General features: G+C 40.0%; 2 protein-coding genes across 2 annotated transcripts in view; both read right to left on the bottom strand.

Moving 5' to 3' along the window:
• LOC138704441 (serine/threonine-protein phosphatase 6 regulatory ankyrin repeat subunit A-like) overlaps window positions 1-11,077 on the bottom strand; it is a 29,147-nt gene extending 18,070 nt beyond the window's left edge. Inside the window, exon 1 of the mRNA XM_069832318.1 lies at window positions 10,978-11,077. The gene's annotated coding sequence lies outside the window, so the exon portion shown is untranslated. The remainder of the gene's footprint in view (window positions 1-10,977) is intronic.
• Window positions 9,275-19,821, bottom strand: part of LOC138704373 (ankyrin repeat domain-containing protein 50-like) — a 22,094-nt gene continuing 11,547 nt past the window's right edge. The window contains exons 3-5 of the mRNA XM_069832204.1: window positions 18,271-18,558; window positions 18,007-18,185; window positions 9,275-11,173 (exon numbers count right to left, since the gene is read on the bottom strand). Coding sequence (XP_069688305.1) covers window positions 9,398-11,173; window positions 18,007-18,185; window positions 18,271-18,558 — 2,243 coding nt within the window. The 3' untranslated portion in view covers window positions 9,275-9,397. The remainder of the gene's footprint in view (window positions 11,174-18,006; window positions 18,186-18,270; window positions 18,559-19,821) is intronic.

Below are 19,821 nucleotides of genomic sequence, written 5' to 3'. Positions count from 1 at the left end.
TGTTGAAATAATAAAATTTCATTGTTCTTTTGAAATAAAAGTTACAATATTCATGTCAACAGCATAAACAAGAAGCTGATGTAACCCGTTCAATTCCAAACCGTCACTGTTATCCTGGACTTTCCTAATGGCATATTCTAGTGAAAAGTTAAAAAGTAAAGATGATAGTGTATCTCCATGTTTTAGTCCACAGTGAATTGGAAAAGCATCAGACAGAAACTGGCCCATACGGTCTCTGCTATAAGTTTCACTGAGACACATTTTAATTAATCAAACTAGTTTCTTAGGAATACCAAATTCAATAAGAATATTGTATATAATTACTTTCTTAACTGAGTCATATGCTTTTTTGAAATCTATGAATAACTCATGTACTGCACCCTTACACTCACATTTTTTCTCAAATATATGTAGTTGATCTATTATGCCTAAAACCACACTGATGATCCGCAATAATTTCATCTACATATAGAGTTAATTTTCTCAAAAGAATAATGGACAAAATTTTGTATGATGTCAACAGAAGCGATATTCCCAGAAAGTTACTACACCAAAGTTTTTCCTCTTCTTAAAGATAGATACAATTATGTGTTCCTTCCATTCTTATGGTACAATTTTCGTTTTCCAAATACCAAGTACAAGCTTATAAATTTCGCTAGATAACATGCTTCTATCCTCTTATCCTCTTGTATTAAATTTGCTGGAATTTGATCAATACCTGGCGACTTGTACTCTTTCAGCTGTATTTACTAGTATATATGTATTCCAAATATGATATGTTATGGTCTTATAATAAACATAAGTAAACGAAATAATATTCGCAATTAATTTAATTTTATTAAAATTGCCATGTATTACGTTCATATCTTATTGTGCAAATTACAACGAATAGTGTGATAAATATTCCCAAATTTAAAAAAAAAGAAAAACACTTGTAATATTAATATATACCAGATGAAAGAGGAAACTAAAATAGGTAAGGAGGTGTTTTAGACTTCAGAATGTCGTGATGTTACCAGCATACAATTATCTCAACATTACCTCATTCCACAAGACAATTGTGCAACTACAGAACATTGTCATTCTTTCATTCCTGACAGATATTCTACCCCATTGCATCTGTTCGCCTCCCTGGCCAATTCTAAGGGTGTCTTGCCAGTTCTATCTCTAGCTGTAGGGCTCACCCCAGAATTGATAAGAAACTCAACTATTCGTAAATGTCCCCTAAATGCCACCCAGTGAAGGGTTTTTTTTTCCTTCAATGTCCACAACATCAGGGACAGCACCTGCTGGATAAGAATCTGAACATCTTGCAAGTTACCATTTTCTGCAGCATGATGGAGCAATGTCTTGTCTACCCTGTCCACTACATTTGGGTCAGCGCCTGCTTTGACAAGAATCTGAGTAATATCAAAGAAACCTTTAAGTGCCGCCCAATGGAGTGGTGTATTACCCTCATTGTCCACAAGATCTACGCTAGCACCTGCTTCGATAAGGTACTGAGTAATTTGCAAGTGATTACTACTGCCCAGTGGAGCAGTGTATTACCCTCATTGTCCACAGGATCTATGCCAGCACCTGCTTCGATAAGGTACTGAGTAACTTGCAAGTGACCCTCTATTACTGCCCAGTGGAGCGGTGTATTACCCTCATTATCCACAGGATCTATACTAGCATTTGCTTTGATAAGGTACTGAGCAACTTACAAGTGACCCATTACTACTGCCCAGTGGAGCAATGTATTACCCTCATTGTCCACAGGATCTATGCCAGCACCTGCTTCGATAAGGTACTGAGTAACTTGCAAGTGACCCTGTATTACTGCCCAGTGGAGCGGTGTATTACCCTCATTATCCACAGGATCTATACTAGCACCTGCTTTGATAAGGTACTGAGTAACTTGCAAGTGACCCTGTATTACTGCCCTGTGGAGTGTTGTATAACCCTCACTGTCCACAGGATCTATGCTAGCACCTGCTTCGATAAGGTACTGAGTAACTTGCAAGTGACCCTGTATTACTGCCCAGTGGAGCGTGTATTACCCTCATTGTCCACAGGATCTATGCTAGCACCTGCTTCGATAAGGTACTGAGTAACTTGCAAGTGACTCTGTATTACTGCCCAGTGGAGCGGTGTATTACCCTCATTGTCCACAGGATCTATGCCAGCACCTGCTTCGATAAGGTACTGAGTAACTTGCAAGTGACCCTGTATTACTGCCCAGTGGAGCGTGTATTACCCTCACTGTCCACAGGATCTATGCCAGCACCTGCTTCGATAAGGTACTGAGTAACTTGCAAGTGACCCTGTATTACTGCCCAGTGGAGCGTGTATTACCCTCATTGTCCACAGGATCTATGCCAGCACCTGCTTCGATAAGGTACTGAGTAACTTGCAAGTGACCCATTACTACTGCCCAGTGGAGCGTGTATTACCCTCATTGTCCACAGGATCTATGCCAGCACCTGCTTCGATAAGTTACTGAGTAACTTGCAAGTGACCCTGTATTACTGCCCAGTGGAGCGTGTATTACCCTCATTGTCCACAGGATCTATGCCAGCACCTGCTTCGATAAGGTACTGAGTAACTTGCAAGTGACCCTCTATTACTGCCCAGTGGAGCGGTGTATTACCCTCATTGTCCACAGGATCAATGCTAGAACCTGCTTTGATAAGGTACTGAGTAACTTGCAAGTGACCCTGTATTACTGCCCAGTGGAGCAGTGTATTACCCTCATTGTCCACAGGATCTATGCTAGCACCTGCTTCGATAAGGTACTGAGTAACTTGCAAGTGACCCATTACTACTGCCCAGTGGGGCGGTGTATTTCCCTCATTTGCCACAGGATCTATGCTAGCACCTGCTTCGATAAGGTACTGAGTAACTTGCAAGTGACCCTGTATTACTGCCCAGTGGAGCGGTGTATTACCCTCATTGTCCACAGGATCTATGCTAGCACCTGCTTCGATAAGGTACTGAGTAACTTGCAAGTGACCCTCTATTACTGCCCAGTGGAGCGGTGTATTACCCACATTGTCCACAGGATCAATGCTAGAACCTGCTTTGATAAGGTACTGAGTAACTTGCAAGTGACCCTGTATTACTGCCCAGTGGAGCAGTGTATTACCCTCATTGTCCACAGGATCTATGCTAGCACCTGCTTCGATAAGGTACTGAGTAACTTGCAAGTGACCCATTACTACTGCCCAGTGGAGCGGTGTATTACCCTCATTGTCCACAGGATCTATGCTAGCACCTGCTTCGATAAGGTACTGAGTAACTTGCAAGTGACCCATTACTACTGCCCAGTGGAGCGTGTATTACCCTCATTGTCCACAGGATCTATGCCAGCACCTGCTTCGATAAGTTACTGAGTAACTTGCAAGTGACCCTGTATTACTGCCCAGTGGAGCGTGTATTACCCTCATTGTCCACAGGATCTATGCTAGCACCTGCTTCGATAAGGTACTGAGTAACTTGCAAGTGACCCTCTATTACTGCCCAGTGGAGCGGTGTATTACCCACATTGTCCACAGGATCAATGCTAGAACCTGCTTTGATAAGGTACTGAGTAACTTGCAAGTGACCCTGTATTACTGCCCAGTGGAGCAGTGTATTACCCTCATTGTCCACAGGATCTATGCTAGCACCTGCTTCGATAAGGTACTGAGTAACTTGCAAGTGACCCATTACTACTGCCCAGTGGAGCGGTGTATTACCCTCATTGTCCACAGGGTCTATGTAGCACCTGCTTCGATAAGGTGCTGAGTAACTTGCAAGTGACCCTGTATTACTGCCCAGTGGGGCGGTGTATTTCCCTCATTTGCCACAGGATCTATGCTAGCACCTGCTTCGATAAGGTACTGAGTAACTTGCAAGTGACCCATTACTACTGCCCAGTGGGGCGGTGTATTTCCCTCATTTGCCACAGGATCTATGCTAGCACCTGCTTCGATAAGGTACTGAGTAACTTGCAAGTGACCCTGTATTACTGCCCAGTGGAGCGGTGTATTACCCTCATTGTCCACAGGATCTATGCTAGCACCTGCTTCGATAAGGTACTGAGTAACTTGCAAGTGACCCTCTATTACTGCCCAGTGGAGCGGTGTATTACCCACATTGTCCACAGGATCAATGCTAGAACCTGCTTTGATAAGGTACTGAGTAACTTGCAAATGACCCTGTATTACTGCCCAGTGGAGCAGTGTATTACCCTCATTGTCCACAGGATCTATGCTAGCACCTGCTTCGATAAGGTACTGAGTAACTTGCAAGTGACCCATTACTACTGCCCAGTGGAGCGGTGTATTACCCTCATTGTCCACAGGATCTATGCTAGCACCTGCTTCGATAAGGTACTGAGTAACTTGCAAGTGACCCATTACTACTGCCCAGTGGGGCGGTGTATTTCCCTCATTTGCCACAGGATCTATGCTAGCACCTGCTTCGATAAGGTACTGAGTAACTTGCAAGTGACCCTGTATTACTGCCCAGTGGAGCGGTGTATTACCCTCATTGTCCACAGGATCTATGCTAGCACCTGCTTCGATAAGGTACTGAGTAACTTGCAAGTGACCCTCTATTACTGCCCAGTGGAGCGGTGTATTACCCACATTGTCCACAGGATCAATGCTAGAACCTGCTTTGATAAGGTACTGAGTAACTTGCAAGTGACCCTGTATTACTGCCCAGTGGAGCAGTGTATTACCCTCATTGTCCACAGGATCTATGCTAGCACCTGCTTCGATAAGGTACTGAGTAACTTGCAAGTGACCCATTACTACTGCCCAGTGGAGCGGTGTATTACCCTCATTGTCCACAGGATCTATGCTAGCACCTGCTTCGATAAGGTACTGAGTAACTTGCAAGTGACCCATTACTACTGCCCAGTGGAGCGTGTATTACCCTCATTGTCCACAGGATCTATGCCAGCACCTGCTTCGATAAGTTACTGAGTAACTTGCAAGTGACCCTGTATTACTGCCCAGTGGAGCGTGTATTACCCTCATTGTCCACAGGATCTATGCTAGCACCTGCTTCGATAAGGTACTGAGTAACTTGCAAGTGACCCTCTATTACTGCCCAGTGGAGCGGTGTATTACCCACATTGTCCACAGGATCAATGCTAGAACCTGCTTTGATAAGGTACTGAGTAACTTGCAAGTGACCCTGTATTACTGCCCAGTGGAGCAGTGTATTACCCTCATTGTCCACAGGATCTATGCTAGCACCTGCTTCGATAAGGTACTGAGTAACTTGCAAGTGACCCATTACTACTGCCCAGTGGAGCGGTGTATTACCCTCATTGTCCACAGGGTCTATGTAGCACCTGCTTCGATAAGGTGCTGAGTAACTTGCAAGTGACCCTGTATTACTGCCAAGTGGGGCGGTGTATTTCCCTCATTTGCCACAGGATCTATGCTAGCACCTGCTTCGATAAGGTACTGAGTAACTTGCAAGTGACCCATTACTACTGCCCAGTGGGGCGGTGTATTTCCCTCATTTGCCACAGGATCTATGCTAGCACCTGCTTCGATAAGGTACTGAGTAACTTGCAAGTGACCCTGTATTACTGCCCAGTGGAGCGGTGTATTACCCTCATTGTCCACAGGATCTATGCTAGCACCTGCTTCGATAAGGTACTGAGTAACTTGCAAGTGACCCTCTATTACTGCCCAGTGGAGCGGTGTATTACCCACATTGTCCACAGGATCAATGCTAGAACCTGCTTTGATAAGGTACTGAGTAACTTGCAAGTGACCCTGTATTACTGCCCAGTGGAGCAGTGTATTACCCTCATTGTCCACAGGATCTATGCTAGCACCTGCTTCGATAAGGTACTGAGTAACTTGCAAGTGACCCATTACTACTGCCCAGTGGAGCGGTGTATTACCCTCATTGTCCACAGGATCTATGCTAGCACCTGCTTCGATAAGGTACTGAGTAACTTGCAAGTGACCCATTACTACTGCCCAGTGGAGCGTGTATTACCCTCATTGTCCACAGGATCTATGCCAGCACCTGCTTCGATAAGTTACTGAGTAACTTGCAAGTGACCCTGTATTACTGCCCAGTGGAGCGTGTATTACCCTCATTGTCCACAGGATCTATGCTAGCACCTGCTTCGATAAGGTACTGAGTAACTTGCAAGTGACCCTCTATTACTGCCCAGTGGAGCGGTGTATTACCCACATTGTCCACAGGATCAATGCTAGAACCTACTTTGATAAGGTACTGAGTAACTTGCAAGTGACCCTGTATTACTGCCCAGTGGAGCAGTGTATTACCCTCATTGTCCACAGGATCTATGCTAGCACCTGCTTCGATAAGGTACTGAGTAACTTGCAAGTGACCCATTACTACTGCCCAGTGGAGCGGTGTATTACCCTCATTGTCCACAGGGTCTATGTAGCACCTGCTTCGATAAGGTGCTGAGTAACTTGCAAGTGACCCTGTATTACTGCCCAGTGGGGCGGTGTATTTCCCTCATTTGCCACAGGATCTATGCTAGCACCTGCTTTGATAAGGTACTGAGTAACTTGCAAGTGACCCTGTATTACTGCCCAGTGGAGCGGTGTATTACCCTCATTGTCCACAGGATCTATGCTAGCACCTGCTTCGATAAGGTACTGAGTAACTTGCAAGTGACCCTCTATTACTGCCCAGTGGAGCAGTGTATTACCCCCATTGTCCACAGGATCTATACTAGCACCTGCTTTGATAAGGTACTGAGTAACTTGCAAGTGACTCTCTATTACTGTCCAGTGGAGCGTGTATTACCACCATTGTCCACAGGATCTATGCTAGCACCTGCTTTGACAAGAATCTGAATAATTGAGGACTGTTTTAACATAACGCAACAAATGCCATTTTTTTCGAATTGCGGGTTTTGACGGATTCTGGTCAACTGTAGTGAGAGGAAGATGATGCAGTGCTCATAATATCACAAATTTTCCATTGAAAAGAGTGCCTCAATGCAGAGAGTTTTCACAAAACTCAACATCTCCAGTTCTTAAATTTTCACAACAGTCAACATATCCTTTAAATCAACATTTCACACTTATATCATGTTTCACAAGCTACAATATTTTACAAAAAATATAATACATTTGCATTTTGACAACAATGACACATTTCGAAACTCAAATATTATATATTTTTTTGTTTCCTGAGTTAGTTCAGTATAAATCTGGCCGCTGTTGTAAGTGCATATATTCTGTGAGTAATGATGAAAAATGGATAAGAACCCTAAGTATTCAAAATCCGTTCAAGCTACTGAAAGGGGCAGGAAGAATAGGAGCAGAGTACATTAATCTAAGGGTAAGAAATATATAGTTGCGCCTAAAAAAAATGACATTCATCCAAACTAAACTGTAATCATTGAGAACAGGGAAAAAAGAAAACGTGCTGCAGTTTCTTTCTGCTTAAATGATCTAATTAATGTTCGAGACAATTTATGCAGAAATAGTACAAAAGTTGAACAGGACAATTTTTTGCTAAGATGTATGAAAGTTGATCTACCTAAATGGCGTAGAAGGACTTCAAAAAGCTAGAAAGATTTGTGTCTATTTCATATTTCGTAAGAGGTGAAAATGGAGATGATTTCCCAGTAGGCTTATGTGCTGCTACGTTTAGAAAAGTGACAGGTATGTTATTACGACATTGAAGGATTACATAGGTAGTTTAGGAAAAATGTTTACTCCCAGAAAAATCCAGAAATTTAACTCTTAGATTGTTTTCGGATTCTTATGGGTCTCAGAATAAAAACTGCATAATGGTTGCTATGCTTGTTAGTTTTCTGGAAAGCTTTGAAGCTTTTAAAGAAATTAAACATTTATTTCATGTCCTTTGAAATTATAAAATTATGTCTCTGGACCATGTTTCGATTGATTGAGAAAGAGCTGAGAAGACATGAATACATTACATTGTTATAAGAATATTATGAAATTATGGCAATGTTTGGGGACGTAGAAGTTTTGGGCAAAGACTGGCATAGGCTACTTATGATTTAAAATCGATGGCAAAAAATTTTGTAAAAGCCAAATTACCACTTAAAATGTCAGAGATGAGAGTACTCACGTACCAAAAAACTTGTAAGAATTGTGTAAAGTGTTATGTACAAAACATATTTTTAGCACCAACAGAATTTCGACTGTTTAAACCAAGGAAGGCAAGTGCTTCTGTAATGTCTAAAGCACCTGACCTTCCACTGATGAACCACATCGGCAAAAGCAAAGCTAAGAATGTGGGCAAGTTAATGAGTTACTTTCATAATGATATTTCGGAAGAGGTTAAGGTATTTAATGACAAAGTTTTAAAGGGATGTGCCAGAGATTCTGACAATAAAATGGATTAATAATGAACCACTGCACTGATATTATTCTGCACAATTTTGATTTTCAGTGATTTTGGTAATGCTTTGCACAAATAAAAATATTTAATTCATGAAAATATAGAGATCCTGTAAGTCAAAAACAAATTTTGAAGGAAAAGAAAAAAGGCTTGAAATTAGGTTTCAGTGTCTACAATTAACTGGTTTTTAATTCAGTAGTACTCAAGTATTATTTTAAAATACGTATTAATGATCTTGATGAGGATTTTACCAGCTTCGAATGAAAAATAATTAAACATTTTAAGGTATGTACATTTAATAAAGTGGATATGTTGAGTTTTGCAAAATTCTTAACTTTTCTCATATTTTTTTTTCCAAATAAGTAAGATAGCAATCACAGTTGCATTTTATATCATTTAACGCATCTCTGAAAGAAAAACAATGTCTATTTTTTTCAGAATTGCAATCTCAAAGGTCTAAAAATAAACTAAAAAAAAGGTTTCCTGTAAAATTTAAGTGCCGTTTGTTGAGTTTTGTGAAAACGGCCTTCAATTTTAAAGAAACCATTAAGTGCTGCCCAATGGAGCGGTGTATAACCCTTATTGTCGACAAAATTTATGCTAGCACCTGCTTCGATAAGGTACAGAGTAACTTGCAAGTGACCCCGTATTACTGCCCAGTGGAGCAGTGTATTACCCTCATTGTCCACAAGATCTATGCTAGCACCTTCTTCGATAAGGTACTGAGTAACTTGCAAGTGACCCTCTATTACTGCCCAGTGGAGTGGTGTATTACCCTCATTGTCCACAGGATCTATGCTAGCGCCTGCTATTACAAGAATCTGAGTAATTTCAAAGAAACCTTTAAGTGCAGCCCAATGGAGCGGTGTATAACCCTTATTGTCCACAAGATCTATGTCAGTACCTGCTTCGATAAGGTACTGAGTAACTTGCAAGTGACCCTCTATTACTGCCCAGTGCAGCAGTGTATTACCCCCATTGTCCACAGGATCTATGCTAGCACCTGCTTCAATAAGGTACTGAGTAACTTGCAAATGACACTCTATTACTGCCCAGTGGAGTGTGTATTACCCTCATTGTCCACAGGATCTATACTAGCACCTGCTTCGGTAAGGTATTGAGCAACTTGCAATTCACCCATTACTGCTGCCACGTGGAGCGGTGTATTACCCTCATTGTCCACAGGATCTATTCGAGCTCCTGCTTTGACAAGAATCTGAGTAATTTCAAAGGAACCTTTATGTGCCGCCCAATGGAGCGGTGTATCACCCTCATTGTCCACAGGATCTATGCTAGCACCTGCTTCGATAAGGTACTGAGTAACTTGCAAGTGACCCTGTATTACTGCCCAGTGGAGCGGTGTATTACCCTCATTGTCCACAGGATCTATGCTAGCACCTGCTTCGGTAAGGTACTGAGCAACTTGCAATTCACCCATTACTGCTGCCAAGTGGAGTGGTGTATTACCGTCATTGTCCACAGGATCTATGCGAGCTCCTGCTTTGACAAGAATCTGAGTAATTTCAAAGGAACCTTTAAATGCCGCCCAATGGAGCGGTGTATCACCCTCATTGTCCACAGGATCTATGCTAGCATCTGCTTCGATAAGGTACTGAGTAACTTCCAAGTTACCCTGTATTACTGCCCAGTGGAGCGGTGTATTACCCTCATTGTCCGCAGGATCTATGCTAGCACCTGCTTCGATAAGGTACTGAGTAACTTGCAAGTGACCCTGTATTACTGCCCAGTGGAGCGGTGTATAACCCTCATTGTCCACAGGATCTATGCTAGCACCTGCTTCGATAAGGGACTGAGTAACTTGCAAGTGACCCTGTATTACTGCCCAGTAGAGCGCTGTATAACCCTCATTGTCCAAAGGATCTATGCTAGCACCTGCTTTGATAAGTGACTGAGTAATTTGCAAATGACCCATAACTGCTGCAGAATGGAGCGGTGTCTTACCTTCATTGTCTATAACGCTTACATTAGCATCAGCATTGATAAGAAACTGAGTAAGCAGAAAGTCACTTTTAAGGATCGTTATGTGTATCAGTGACCGTCCTAGCCTGTCCTTTGAGGAAGGGCTTGTTCCCCACTTTAGAAACATTTCCATCATGAAAACAGATCCCGAATGTGTTGCAGGAACAATAGCCGTTTCATTGAAAGCATTTTTATGCAAAGGGTCTGCACCAAGGTACATGAGAAATTTCACTAAAGAAACGGAGCCTGATCTAGCAGCGAAGAACAAGAGACTATCACCATTAACATCAACAGACCATGGCTTCGCACCTAAGTATATGAATTTATGAACAAGCGAAACAGATCCTGATCGTGCTGCATAAAATATCGCAGTACGATCTTCGCTGTCTGTGCAATTCCAATCAGTGCCCCATGACAAGAATGCTTGAACGAGCGGTACAGATCCTGTTAGAGCTGCAAACAGAAAGGGTGGAACAGCATGAACACTTTCATTGTTAGAGATCGGGTTTATGCCGCGAGCAAGAAATATTTCTACTACAGAAAGTGATCCCGACCACACTGCGCAATGAAAGGGAGTTAATATCTTTCTGTACTCAAATCCATCTCCGAATATATTACAAAGAAATCCTGCAGAAAAATTTGCACCTGTGTTCAAAAGTAGCTGTGTTAATTCGATGTGCCCCTGTCGGGAAGCCTCACAAAGTGGATTTTTGTCAGAACCTTTCCCTGTATCTACTGGTGTTCCCAATGTCAGCAGCACAGATGCCAATATGACGTCCCCAATCTTAGCTGCTTCTAACAGACGTTTTTGTCTCTCAGCAGAATCAAGTGTAGAGAGTTCCTGTGAAGAAACACATTGCATCAGGGTATGTGTGGTCGGTGTTCGAATTGAAGTGGAGAAAGCCTGAGAATTTCCCCTCCTGGACTTTCTTCCCATCTTCTGCATTTTTGTGTTCATTCCCTTTCTGAGAAATAAAATTCCTTGCTCTCTCTCAATACATGTTCTAATAATATTAGCAATTCTTTCTCTGACATTGCATTTCTGAAGACTTTCTCCGATTTTCTGTTTGTGGTCAAAACTTTTTCTTCTCTACAGCGAATTTGGTATAATGAGCTTATTCTAACTGTAGTTTGTAAATGAGGGGTTCAGAGCGAAAGTGATGTAAGTCCGATTTTTTGACATTTCGACTTATGAATGTCAAAAAAAAAAAAAAAAAAAAAAGTGTGAACTTTTCTCTTGTATTTATAATATCTAACAACATTATACTTTCACAAATAGCCATATAAATTGTATTTCAACACATTTTTCAATTGCAAAATATAAAAAATATCTTATTTCTTGCAATTGCTGACTTATATTGCTTTTGTTTTTAATCCTTCAAATATCACTTGGATTTGAACATCAAAATATTATCCTTTGATATAAAAATAGTGTATTAAACATTTTAAAAAGAAACCGTGGTTTGATGAAGATTGTTCCATTGTAGTACATAGAAGGAAACAGGCAAAATTGAAATTCTTACAGGATCCAATTGAGGAGAATAGAGATAATTATTTCAATGAAAGACGGGAAGAAAGTCATACACTTAGGATTAAAAAGAGAGGTTACTTGAAGGAAAAACTGAATGAGGTAGAAACAAATAGTAAGAATAAAAACATTCGAGATTTATATAAGGGTATAAAATAATTTAAAAACGGATATCAGGCAAGGGTAAACGTGATTAAGGATGAGAATGGTGACTTGCTTGCAGAGTCTCATTCAATCTTGAACAGATGGAAAAACTATTTTGGGCAACTACTAAATATACATAGGCCAAATAGAAATGATCGGGACGAAATTCAAATACAAACTGCTGAGCCATTTATACTGGAATCCACACTTTCTGAAGTCGAAATTGCAATAGAAAATCTGAAAAAGTACGAGTCTCCAGGTATTGATCAAATTCCAGCAGAATTAATACAAGAGGGTGGAAGCGTATTATCTAGCGAAATTTATAAACTTGTACTTGCAATTTGGGAAAAGGAAATTGTACCAGAACAATGGAAGGAGTCCATAATCGTACCTATTTTTAAGAAGGGGGACAAGACTAACTGTAGTAACTTTCGAGGAATATCACTTTTGTTGACATCGTATAAAATTTTGTCGAATATCCTTTTGAGAAGATTAACTCCATATGTAGATGAAATTATTGGGGATCATCAGTGTGGTTTTAGGCGTAATAGATCGACTATTGGTCAGATTTTTTGTATTCGACAGATATTGGAGAAAAAATGGGAGTATACTTTAATCAATGAATAAGGGTACTGTACATCAGTTATTCATAGATTTCAAAAAGGCGTATGACTCCGTTAAGAGAGAAGTTTTATATGATATTCTTATTGAATTTGGTATTCCCAAGAAACTACACTAGTTCGATTAATTAAAATGTGTCTTAGTGAAACTTACAGCAGAGTCCGTATAGGCCAGTTTCTATCTGATGCTTTTCCAATTCACTGCGGGCTGAAGCTGGGAGATGCATTGTCACCTCTACTTTTTAACTTTGCTCTAGAATATGCCATTAGGAAAGTTCAGGATAACACAGAGGGTTTGGAATTGAACAGGTTACATCAGCTTCTTGTCTATGCGGATGACGTGAATATGTTAGGAGAAAATCCACAAACGATTAGGGAAAACACGGAAATTCTACTTGAAGCAAGTAAAGTGATAGGGTTGGAAGTAAATCCCGAAAAGACTAAGTATATGATTATGTCTCGTGACCAAAATATTGAATGAAATGGAAATATAAAAATTGGAGATTTATCCTTCGAAGGGATGGAAAAATTCGTGGAGCAACAGTAACAAATTTAAATGACACTCAGGAGGAAATTAAACGCAGAATAAATATGGGAAATGCGTGTTATTATTCAGTTGAGAAGCTTTTGTCATCTAGTCTGCTGTCAAAAAATCTGAAAGTTAGAATTTATAAACCAGTTATATTACCAGTTGTTCTATATGGTTGTGAAGCTTGGACTCTCACTTTGAGAGAGGAACAGAGATTAAGGGTGTTTGAGAATAAGGTTCTTAGGAAAATATTTGGGGCTAAGAGGGATGAAGTTACAGGAGAATGGAGAAAGTTACACAACACAGAACTGCACGCATTGTATTCTTCACCTGACATAATTAGGAACTTAAAATCCAGACGTTTGAGATGGGCAGGGCATGTAGCACGTATGGGAGAATCCAGAAATGCATAAAGAGTGTTAGTTGGGAGACCGGAGGGAAAAAGACCTTTAGGGAGGCCGAGATGTAGATGGGAGGATAATATTAAAATGGATTTGAGGGAGGTGGGGTATGATGATAGAGACTGGATTAATCTTGCACAGGATAGGGACCGATGGCGGGCTTATGTGAGGGCAGCAATGAACCTCCGTGTTCCTTAAAAGCCAATAAGTAAGTAAGTATTAAACATTTTAGGCAGTAGTTTTTTGACTATGCTAGAAATAGGCGTCTTATAAGTTCCTTGTTTTCATGTTTGTGGTTATTTTTTTCATAATACAAGTTTGTAACTAATTTATTTGTGAATTATCGAGCACTTATGATGTAGTATAGAAGTGTTATCATGGTGACAGATATTCAAAATTACATGTCAGGTGTCACAGTAATTAAAATGGACGTTAACGACAATAATAAAGTTAATAATATACAAGTCTATAACAATACATTTTAAAACAGAATATATCGAGGGCATCTTTCGACAAGGACGTAATCTACAAAACTGCAAGTTTGCATTAGAGCCATTTAATATACAATAATTTCTCCTATCCTTTCTACTTAACAGGACACTTCCTTTGACTGTTCTTCATGGCCACTGTAATTAACAAATGATTGTTTTCGAACCTTAATAGACTGCATTAAAATATTTCAATAACGCTGCATTTGTTGATACGCCCTTCTTGTAAGATGCCCTCGATATTATAATGGATGTAAATATTTAAAAAAACACAAACAAAAATTATTATGTCAACGACAAGTTATCCCCTTTACATTTTTATCAATTCAAATATTGTGTGCGACCTAATTTCATAATCGACTACAATCGAACACAACTAATATTCAGGTTGAATAGTGATGAGAAAACAAAATGACAGAATCAAATCATTCGAAAATAAGACGTCATGATCAAGACAGGGATTGGACCTAGCCTAGCTTCGATTTCAAACCTTGTTGCTATCATTATCATCATCATCATCATCATCATCATCATCATCATCATCATCATTATTAGTATTATTATTATTATTAATATTATTATTATCATCATCATCATCATCATCATCATTATTAGTATTATTATTATTATTAATATTATTATTATTATTATTATTATCATCATCATTATTATTATCATTACTGATTTATTATTGTAGGGTGATCTCAAATATATTTTCCTTTTTTAACTCATATATATTTAACACCAGTTCTGAAAAAAGTAAAATCTCTACATTACGAAAACAAACAGCAATTAGTCCTATACCTAGAAGCGAGAAAAGAAATTATGTTATGAACTACAGATCAAAATTTATTCCAAAAAAATCAGAAAAACAAATTAAGCTAGTACGAGACGTCTTCTTAAAGTAAGGTCCATTTTCAATTATAGCTGTCGCATCACTGCAATCGTTATTTTGCGCATACGTGTTTTCTTCTTCAGTCCATCAGGCAAGCTGTGCATGCAGTTTCAGAGCTTCAGTCCGTGTGTGTGGTTAGTTGTGATCAGTTGAAATGTTTAAAGTGGTCGAGCACCCCACCGACTGTGAGATGCTGTCTGTTATCCGTTTCTTGAATGCGAGAAACATCAAACTAGCTGACCATCATCAAGTTTGTGGGGTGTATGGTGATGATGCCATTAGTGATGGAATAGTCAGGAGATGGGTTAGGAAGTTCAACGAGGGCCGCATCTCTGTGCATGACGAGCAGGGTACTGGTCGGCCATCTTTGATCAATGACGATTTGGTGCGTGCTGTCGATGAAAAAATTCATGAGGACAGGAGGTGCACAATTTCTTCGCTTTCCTTGAATTTTCCACCAATGTCATGGAGTGTTCTGTACAAAATTGTGACAGATCGATTACGATATCGAAAATTGTGCTCACCATGGGTACCCAAGATGCTCACTGAGGAACACAAAACCAAACGAGCTTCCACTGCATTGAGCTTTCTCACACGTTATGGTCACCTATTGTCAGACCTTGAAGAAGCTCCATCGTGCAATTCAGAACAAGAGACGTGGGATGCTGACCGACGGAGTTGTGTTGCTTCATGACAATGCTCAGCCGCACACAGCTCATGATACCCAAAATCTCATCTCCAAATCTGGGTGGAAACAAATTGACCATCACTCCGGATTTGGCTCTGAGTGACTTTCATCTCTTCCTGCACCTCAAGACGTTCCTCGGTGGTCAACGTTTTGATGGCGATGATGAAGTGAAAACAGCAGTGTGGGAGTGGTTGGCATTGCACGTGAGCGAATTCTACAATGAGGGGATAGAAAGACTTGTGCCACGACTCGATAAATGCCTCAATAATGGTGGAGATTATGTTGAGAAGTAATTGAAGTGAGGGGAATACAATGCAACACAAATGGTTTGTATATATCTTCCCGTTTTCTTACTACACTCAATAATGGTGGAGATTATGTTGAGAAGTAATTGAAGTGTGGGAAATACAATGCAACACAAATAGTTTGTATATATCTTCCCGTTTACTTACTACACCCTTTTGGAACTTACTTTAAGAACACGCCTTGTATTTACAAACACATTTCATTTTATGTGAAAAATAAACTAGAGCCCAACACACCACGGATTTAGTAATTCTCAGTGCACAGTAACTAATCTGATCTCAAACAAGGGGACAAATTGCTTCTATATATTTCGATTACAGGGAAGCGTTCAGCATAGTTCCACATAATATCTTGGTTCATAAGTATTTGTCTTTCTCTAAGTTACGTAAACTGATTTGAAAAGTATCTGACATACAATTATATGTATATCTGTTTAAATAACTCTGAGTCCGTATAATTTGAACTGAATTTCTCCTGATTTCTTCCTTAAGTCATCAGCAGAGGAACAAGTGAAAAGTGTGACATGCATTGTATCTACTAGTGTCGTGCATTTCATGCTCTATGTTCAATTCAAGTTTGTCGAGCATGACAAGAACCAAAGTCTGCTTCGAAGAAGCAGATCTGTATCGCTCGCTCGGTCTTGCCCCTTTCACGACCTGTGCCCTTTAAGTTTGCTGGCCTCTGCTACACTCCTCTCCCAACCCTTCATGCTTTTAGCTGAGTAAGGATTTTAGAACAAATCTTGTAAAGTTTTATTTAGATGTAAGAACTGGTAATTTTTATTACAAAAATATGATTAAACTTCGACAGAAATATACGTACATATAGGTACATCACATTATGTTTTTAAAATACATGACAGTTGTTACTGTAGAAATTGCCGAAAGAAAATAGCTGTAATTACATTCTTCGCATGACATTCAAATAAATCACAGTTGCTCGGTAACAATAGGCCTATTTGAAGGACTATACGGATGATGGAAGTATTACAGGCACTGTGCTCGATTGAAGTTATTCGAGTATGGCGAAGTTCGACATTCGCCGATGTTCACTCTGTCATGTTTGTTCCATTTTGTTACAAAAATATTTGCTGTCCTCCACTCACACCCTTTTAGCATAGACCTTCCGATTAGTTTTTCATATAAAATTAGACGAAGTTTGTAATGTCTTGATTGCCTCTCTCATGTTCGGATTGCAGGACACTATTTTAAACCACTTAAGGATATGAGCACATATCTTGCCATTAGTTTTTTCATATGGTATAAGATGAGGTTTGCAATGTTTTGGTTTCCTCATGTTTGAACTTTGCACATATTAATCGGTACTTTGAACATATATGTTTTCTAAATATATTTTGATTTATTTATACGTATATTAATGTGAATGTTTGGTCATATTCATAACAAGAAAAATTACCTATAGTCATTACTATGCATAACATCGCAAGATATGTGCCTGATATCCGTATGCAGCTAAAGCGTAAAGGCGCAGGGAGAGGAGGAACTAAGGAGAAAGGCACCGAACATATCTAACGAATGGGAAAGAATTGAACAAATGCAAAGAGAGCTTCAGTTCTACAAAGACTCAGCAAACATGAACCAAACATAAGGCTTCTTACTGGTTTTTAATGGACTCGGTTATTTTAGTTTACATGTTTCACTTCCAAGTACTGTTTTTTTTTTTTTTTTTTTTCATTGGGTTATTTTACGACGCTGTATCAACATCTAGGTTATTTAGCATCTGAATGATATGAAGGTGATAATGCCGGTGAAATGAGTCCGGGGTCCAGCACCGAAAGTTACCCAGCATTTGCTCGTATTGGGTTGAGGGAAAAACCCGGAAAAAACCTCAACCAGGTAACTTGCCCCGACCGGGATTCGAACCCGGGCCACCTGGTTTCGCAGCCAGACGCGCTGACCGTTACTCCACAGGTGTGGACTCCAAGTACTGTTGGGATGCCTAAGGAGTAGGGCAAAGTTTGTAGTATCTTGATATCCCCTCTCATGTTCGAACATTGCACGACATTAGTATCTACTCATTTTACATATCAGATAGCCTATCTGAGGAACACTCACCCCACATTGGTCGTATTCTTTCATTATAGTGTGGTCCAAATCCCTGATGGTGACGTCACACCCCTGATACTCCCATGTAACGCCACCATCATGCGAAGTTCCACAGCTCAGTTCTGGTTCCTCAACATCGACGCCACACGTGGAGGCAGTTTCCATGGAAACGTGAAAATCAGGAACAACTGCAACCACACAGACCAGACTCAACAGCATGCGTTCATTGTACCCTGGTTGTGAAATACCACCACAAAAGTATGGAGAACCAACCTTGAACGATCACAGTCCAGTTGAGGCGTTCGTTACTCCAGATGTCGAACCCTTTCAAAAAGTAGACCCCGGACTGAAAGCGGTCCACCCTCCAGATATGAAGCTTCATTTTAAACTCATCCCTGGTGATGGCCACTCTGTGATCGAAATCTCCCAGTTTCATATTCCCTGGACCGAAGAACCACAAGTTATCTTCGTCTGACTCCACGTAAGCTTCCAGTGTTACACTGACCCCTTCCTTCACGCGTACTGCGTGTGGTGTTAAGGGCTTTAGAACCAAGCTGTGACCTGGATCAGAATGGACAATTCAAAGTACGTAATTATCCTTCATTAAGGACATAATATTCACTGTCTGCTTCACTGCACGTCAGAGAGAAAGTTCTTAACATTATCATGAACATCCAAACAGCCATACAATCTATAATTTCAAAACAGTCCACAAAAAGGTGCTAAAATTAAAGATTGTAAAAAAAAATATCTTTTATCTAATGAAACTACAGTAAACAATCAGCTTCACAATGATTTTCCTTCCATTGTGGTGTAAAAGAAAAAGGGCTAAAAGCACACTGAAATTTTACAATCATCTAATAACAGAATTCTATTCTGTAAAACAGTTCATCAAAAGTAAATTCAGATCTGCCCAATAACAACAAATTTTGGATTCAGCAAAAGATGAAACCTGGGAAATTTTATTACTAACCACGAGATTATTCCCCAGGATCCAAATATATCTGCTGTTGCGATGTGCGTTGGTAACAGGTCATGATTGTTTGGCAAGCCATCTACACAGGATAAGAATTTACCATACTTCCGCGTGTGTATTGTGTGATGTAAATGAAGAGATGAATATGGCACACATCAAATGCTACAAGGAGATTAAAGTCATACAAAATAATGTTATGTTTTATTTAACGACACTCGCAACTGCAGAGGTTATATCAGCGTTGCCGGATGTGCTGGAATTTTTGTCCTGCAGGAGTTCTTTTACATGCCAGTAAATCTACTGACATGAGCCTGTCGCATTTAAGCACACTTAAATGCCATCGACCTGGCCCGGGATCGAACCCGCAACCTTAGGCATAGAAGGCCAGCGCTATACCAACTCGACAACCAGGTCGATGAAAGTCATACAAAAGTACAGGCATGCAAGATGGCCAATCATTTCATTGTCAAGTGCTAGGCATTCATCCAACAGAAACTTAATACATTGCTCAAAACAATTAGGGCACACCTATAATAAACTGCATGGGTTATTCGTTTTTGAAGCTGTGATGGTGAAAATTGGTAAACATATAAATTGAAACATATGAAGAGTCCACTGCAAGAATGATGGATGTCACTTTCTTGTCGAAAATGAACCAGGACTGTCAATGCATAGCTTAAGATATATATGGAATGTACATACAGACTTATATGGCATTAACACTGATAGTCATTGTCCAGTAATGTTCGGAAAATCACAGTTAAGCTTTGAGCGCTAAGCATTTCAAACTTTCAATTGCTTCTCCTGCAAAATGTATTGCAAATAACATCCATCATTCCTGCAGTGGA

Source organism: Periplaneta americana, chromosome 8 (genome assembly GCF_040183065.1).
Source record: "Periplaneta americana isolate PAMFEO1 chromosome 8, P.americana_PAMFEO1_priV1, whole genome shotgun sequence".
Classification (NCBI taxonomy): Eukaryota; Metazoa; Arthropoda; class Insecta; order Blattodea; family Blattidae; genus Periplaneta; species Periplaneta americana.
The sequence above is the reverse complement of the archived record's forward strand: the minus strand, read 5'-3'. Positions and strand labels throughout refer to the sequence as shown.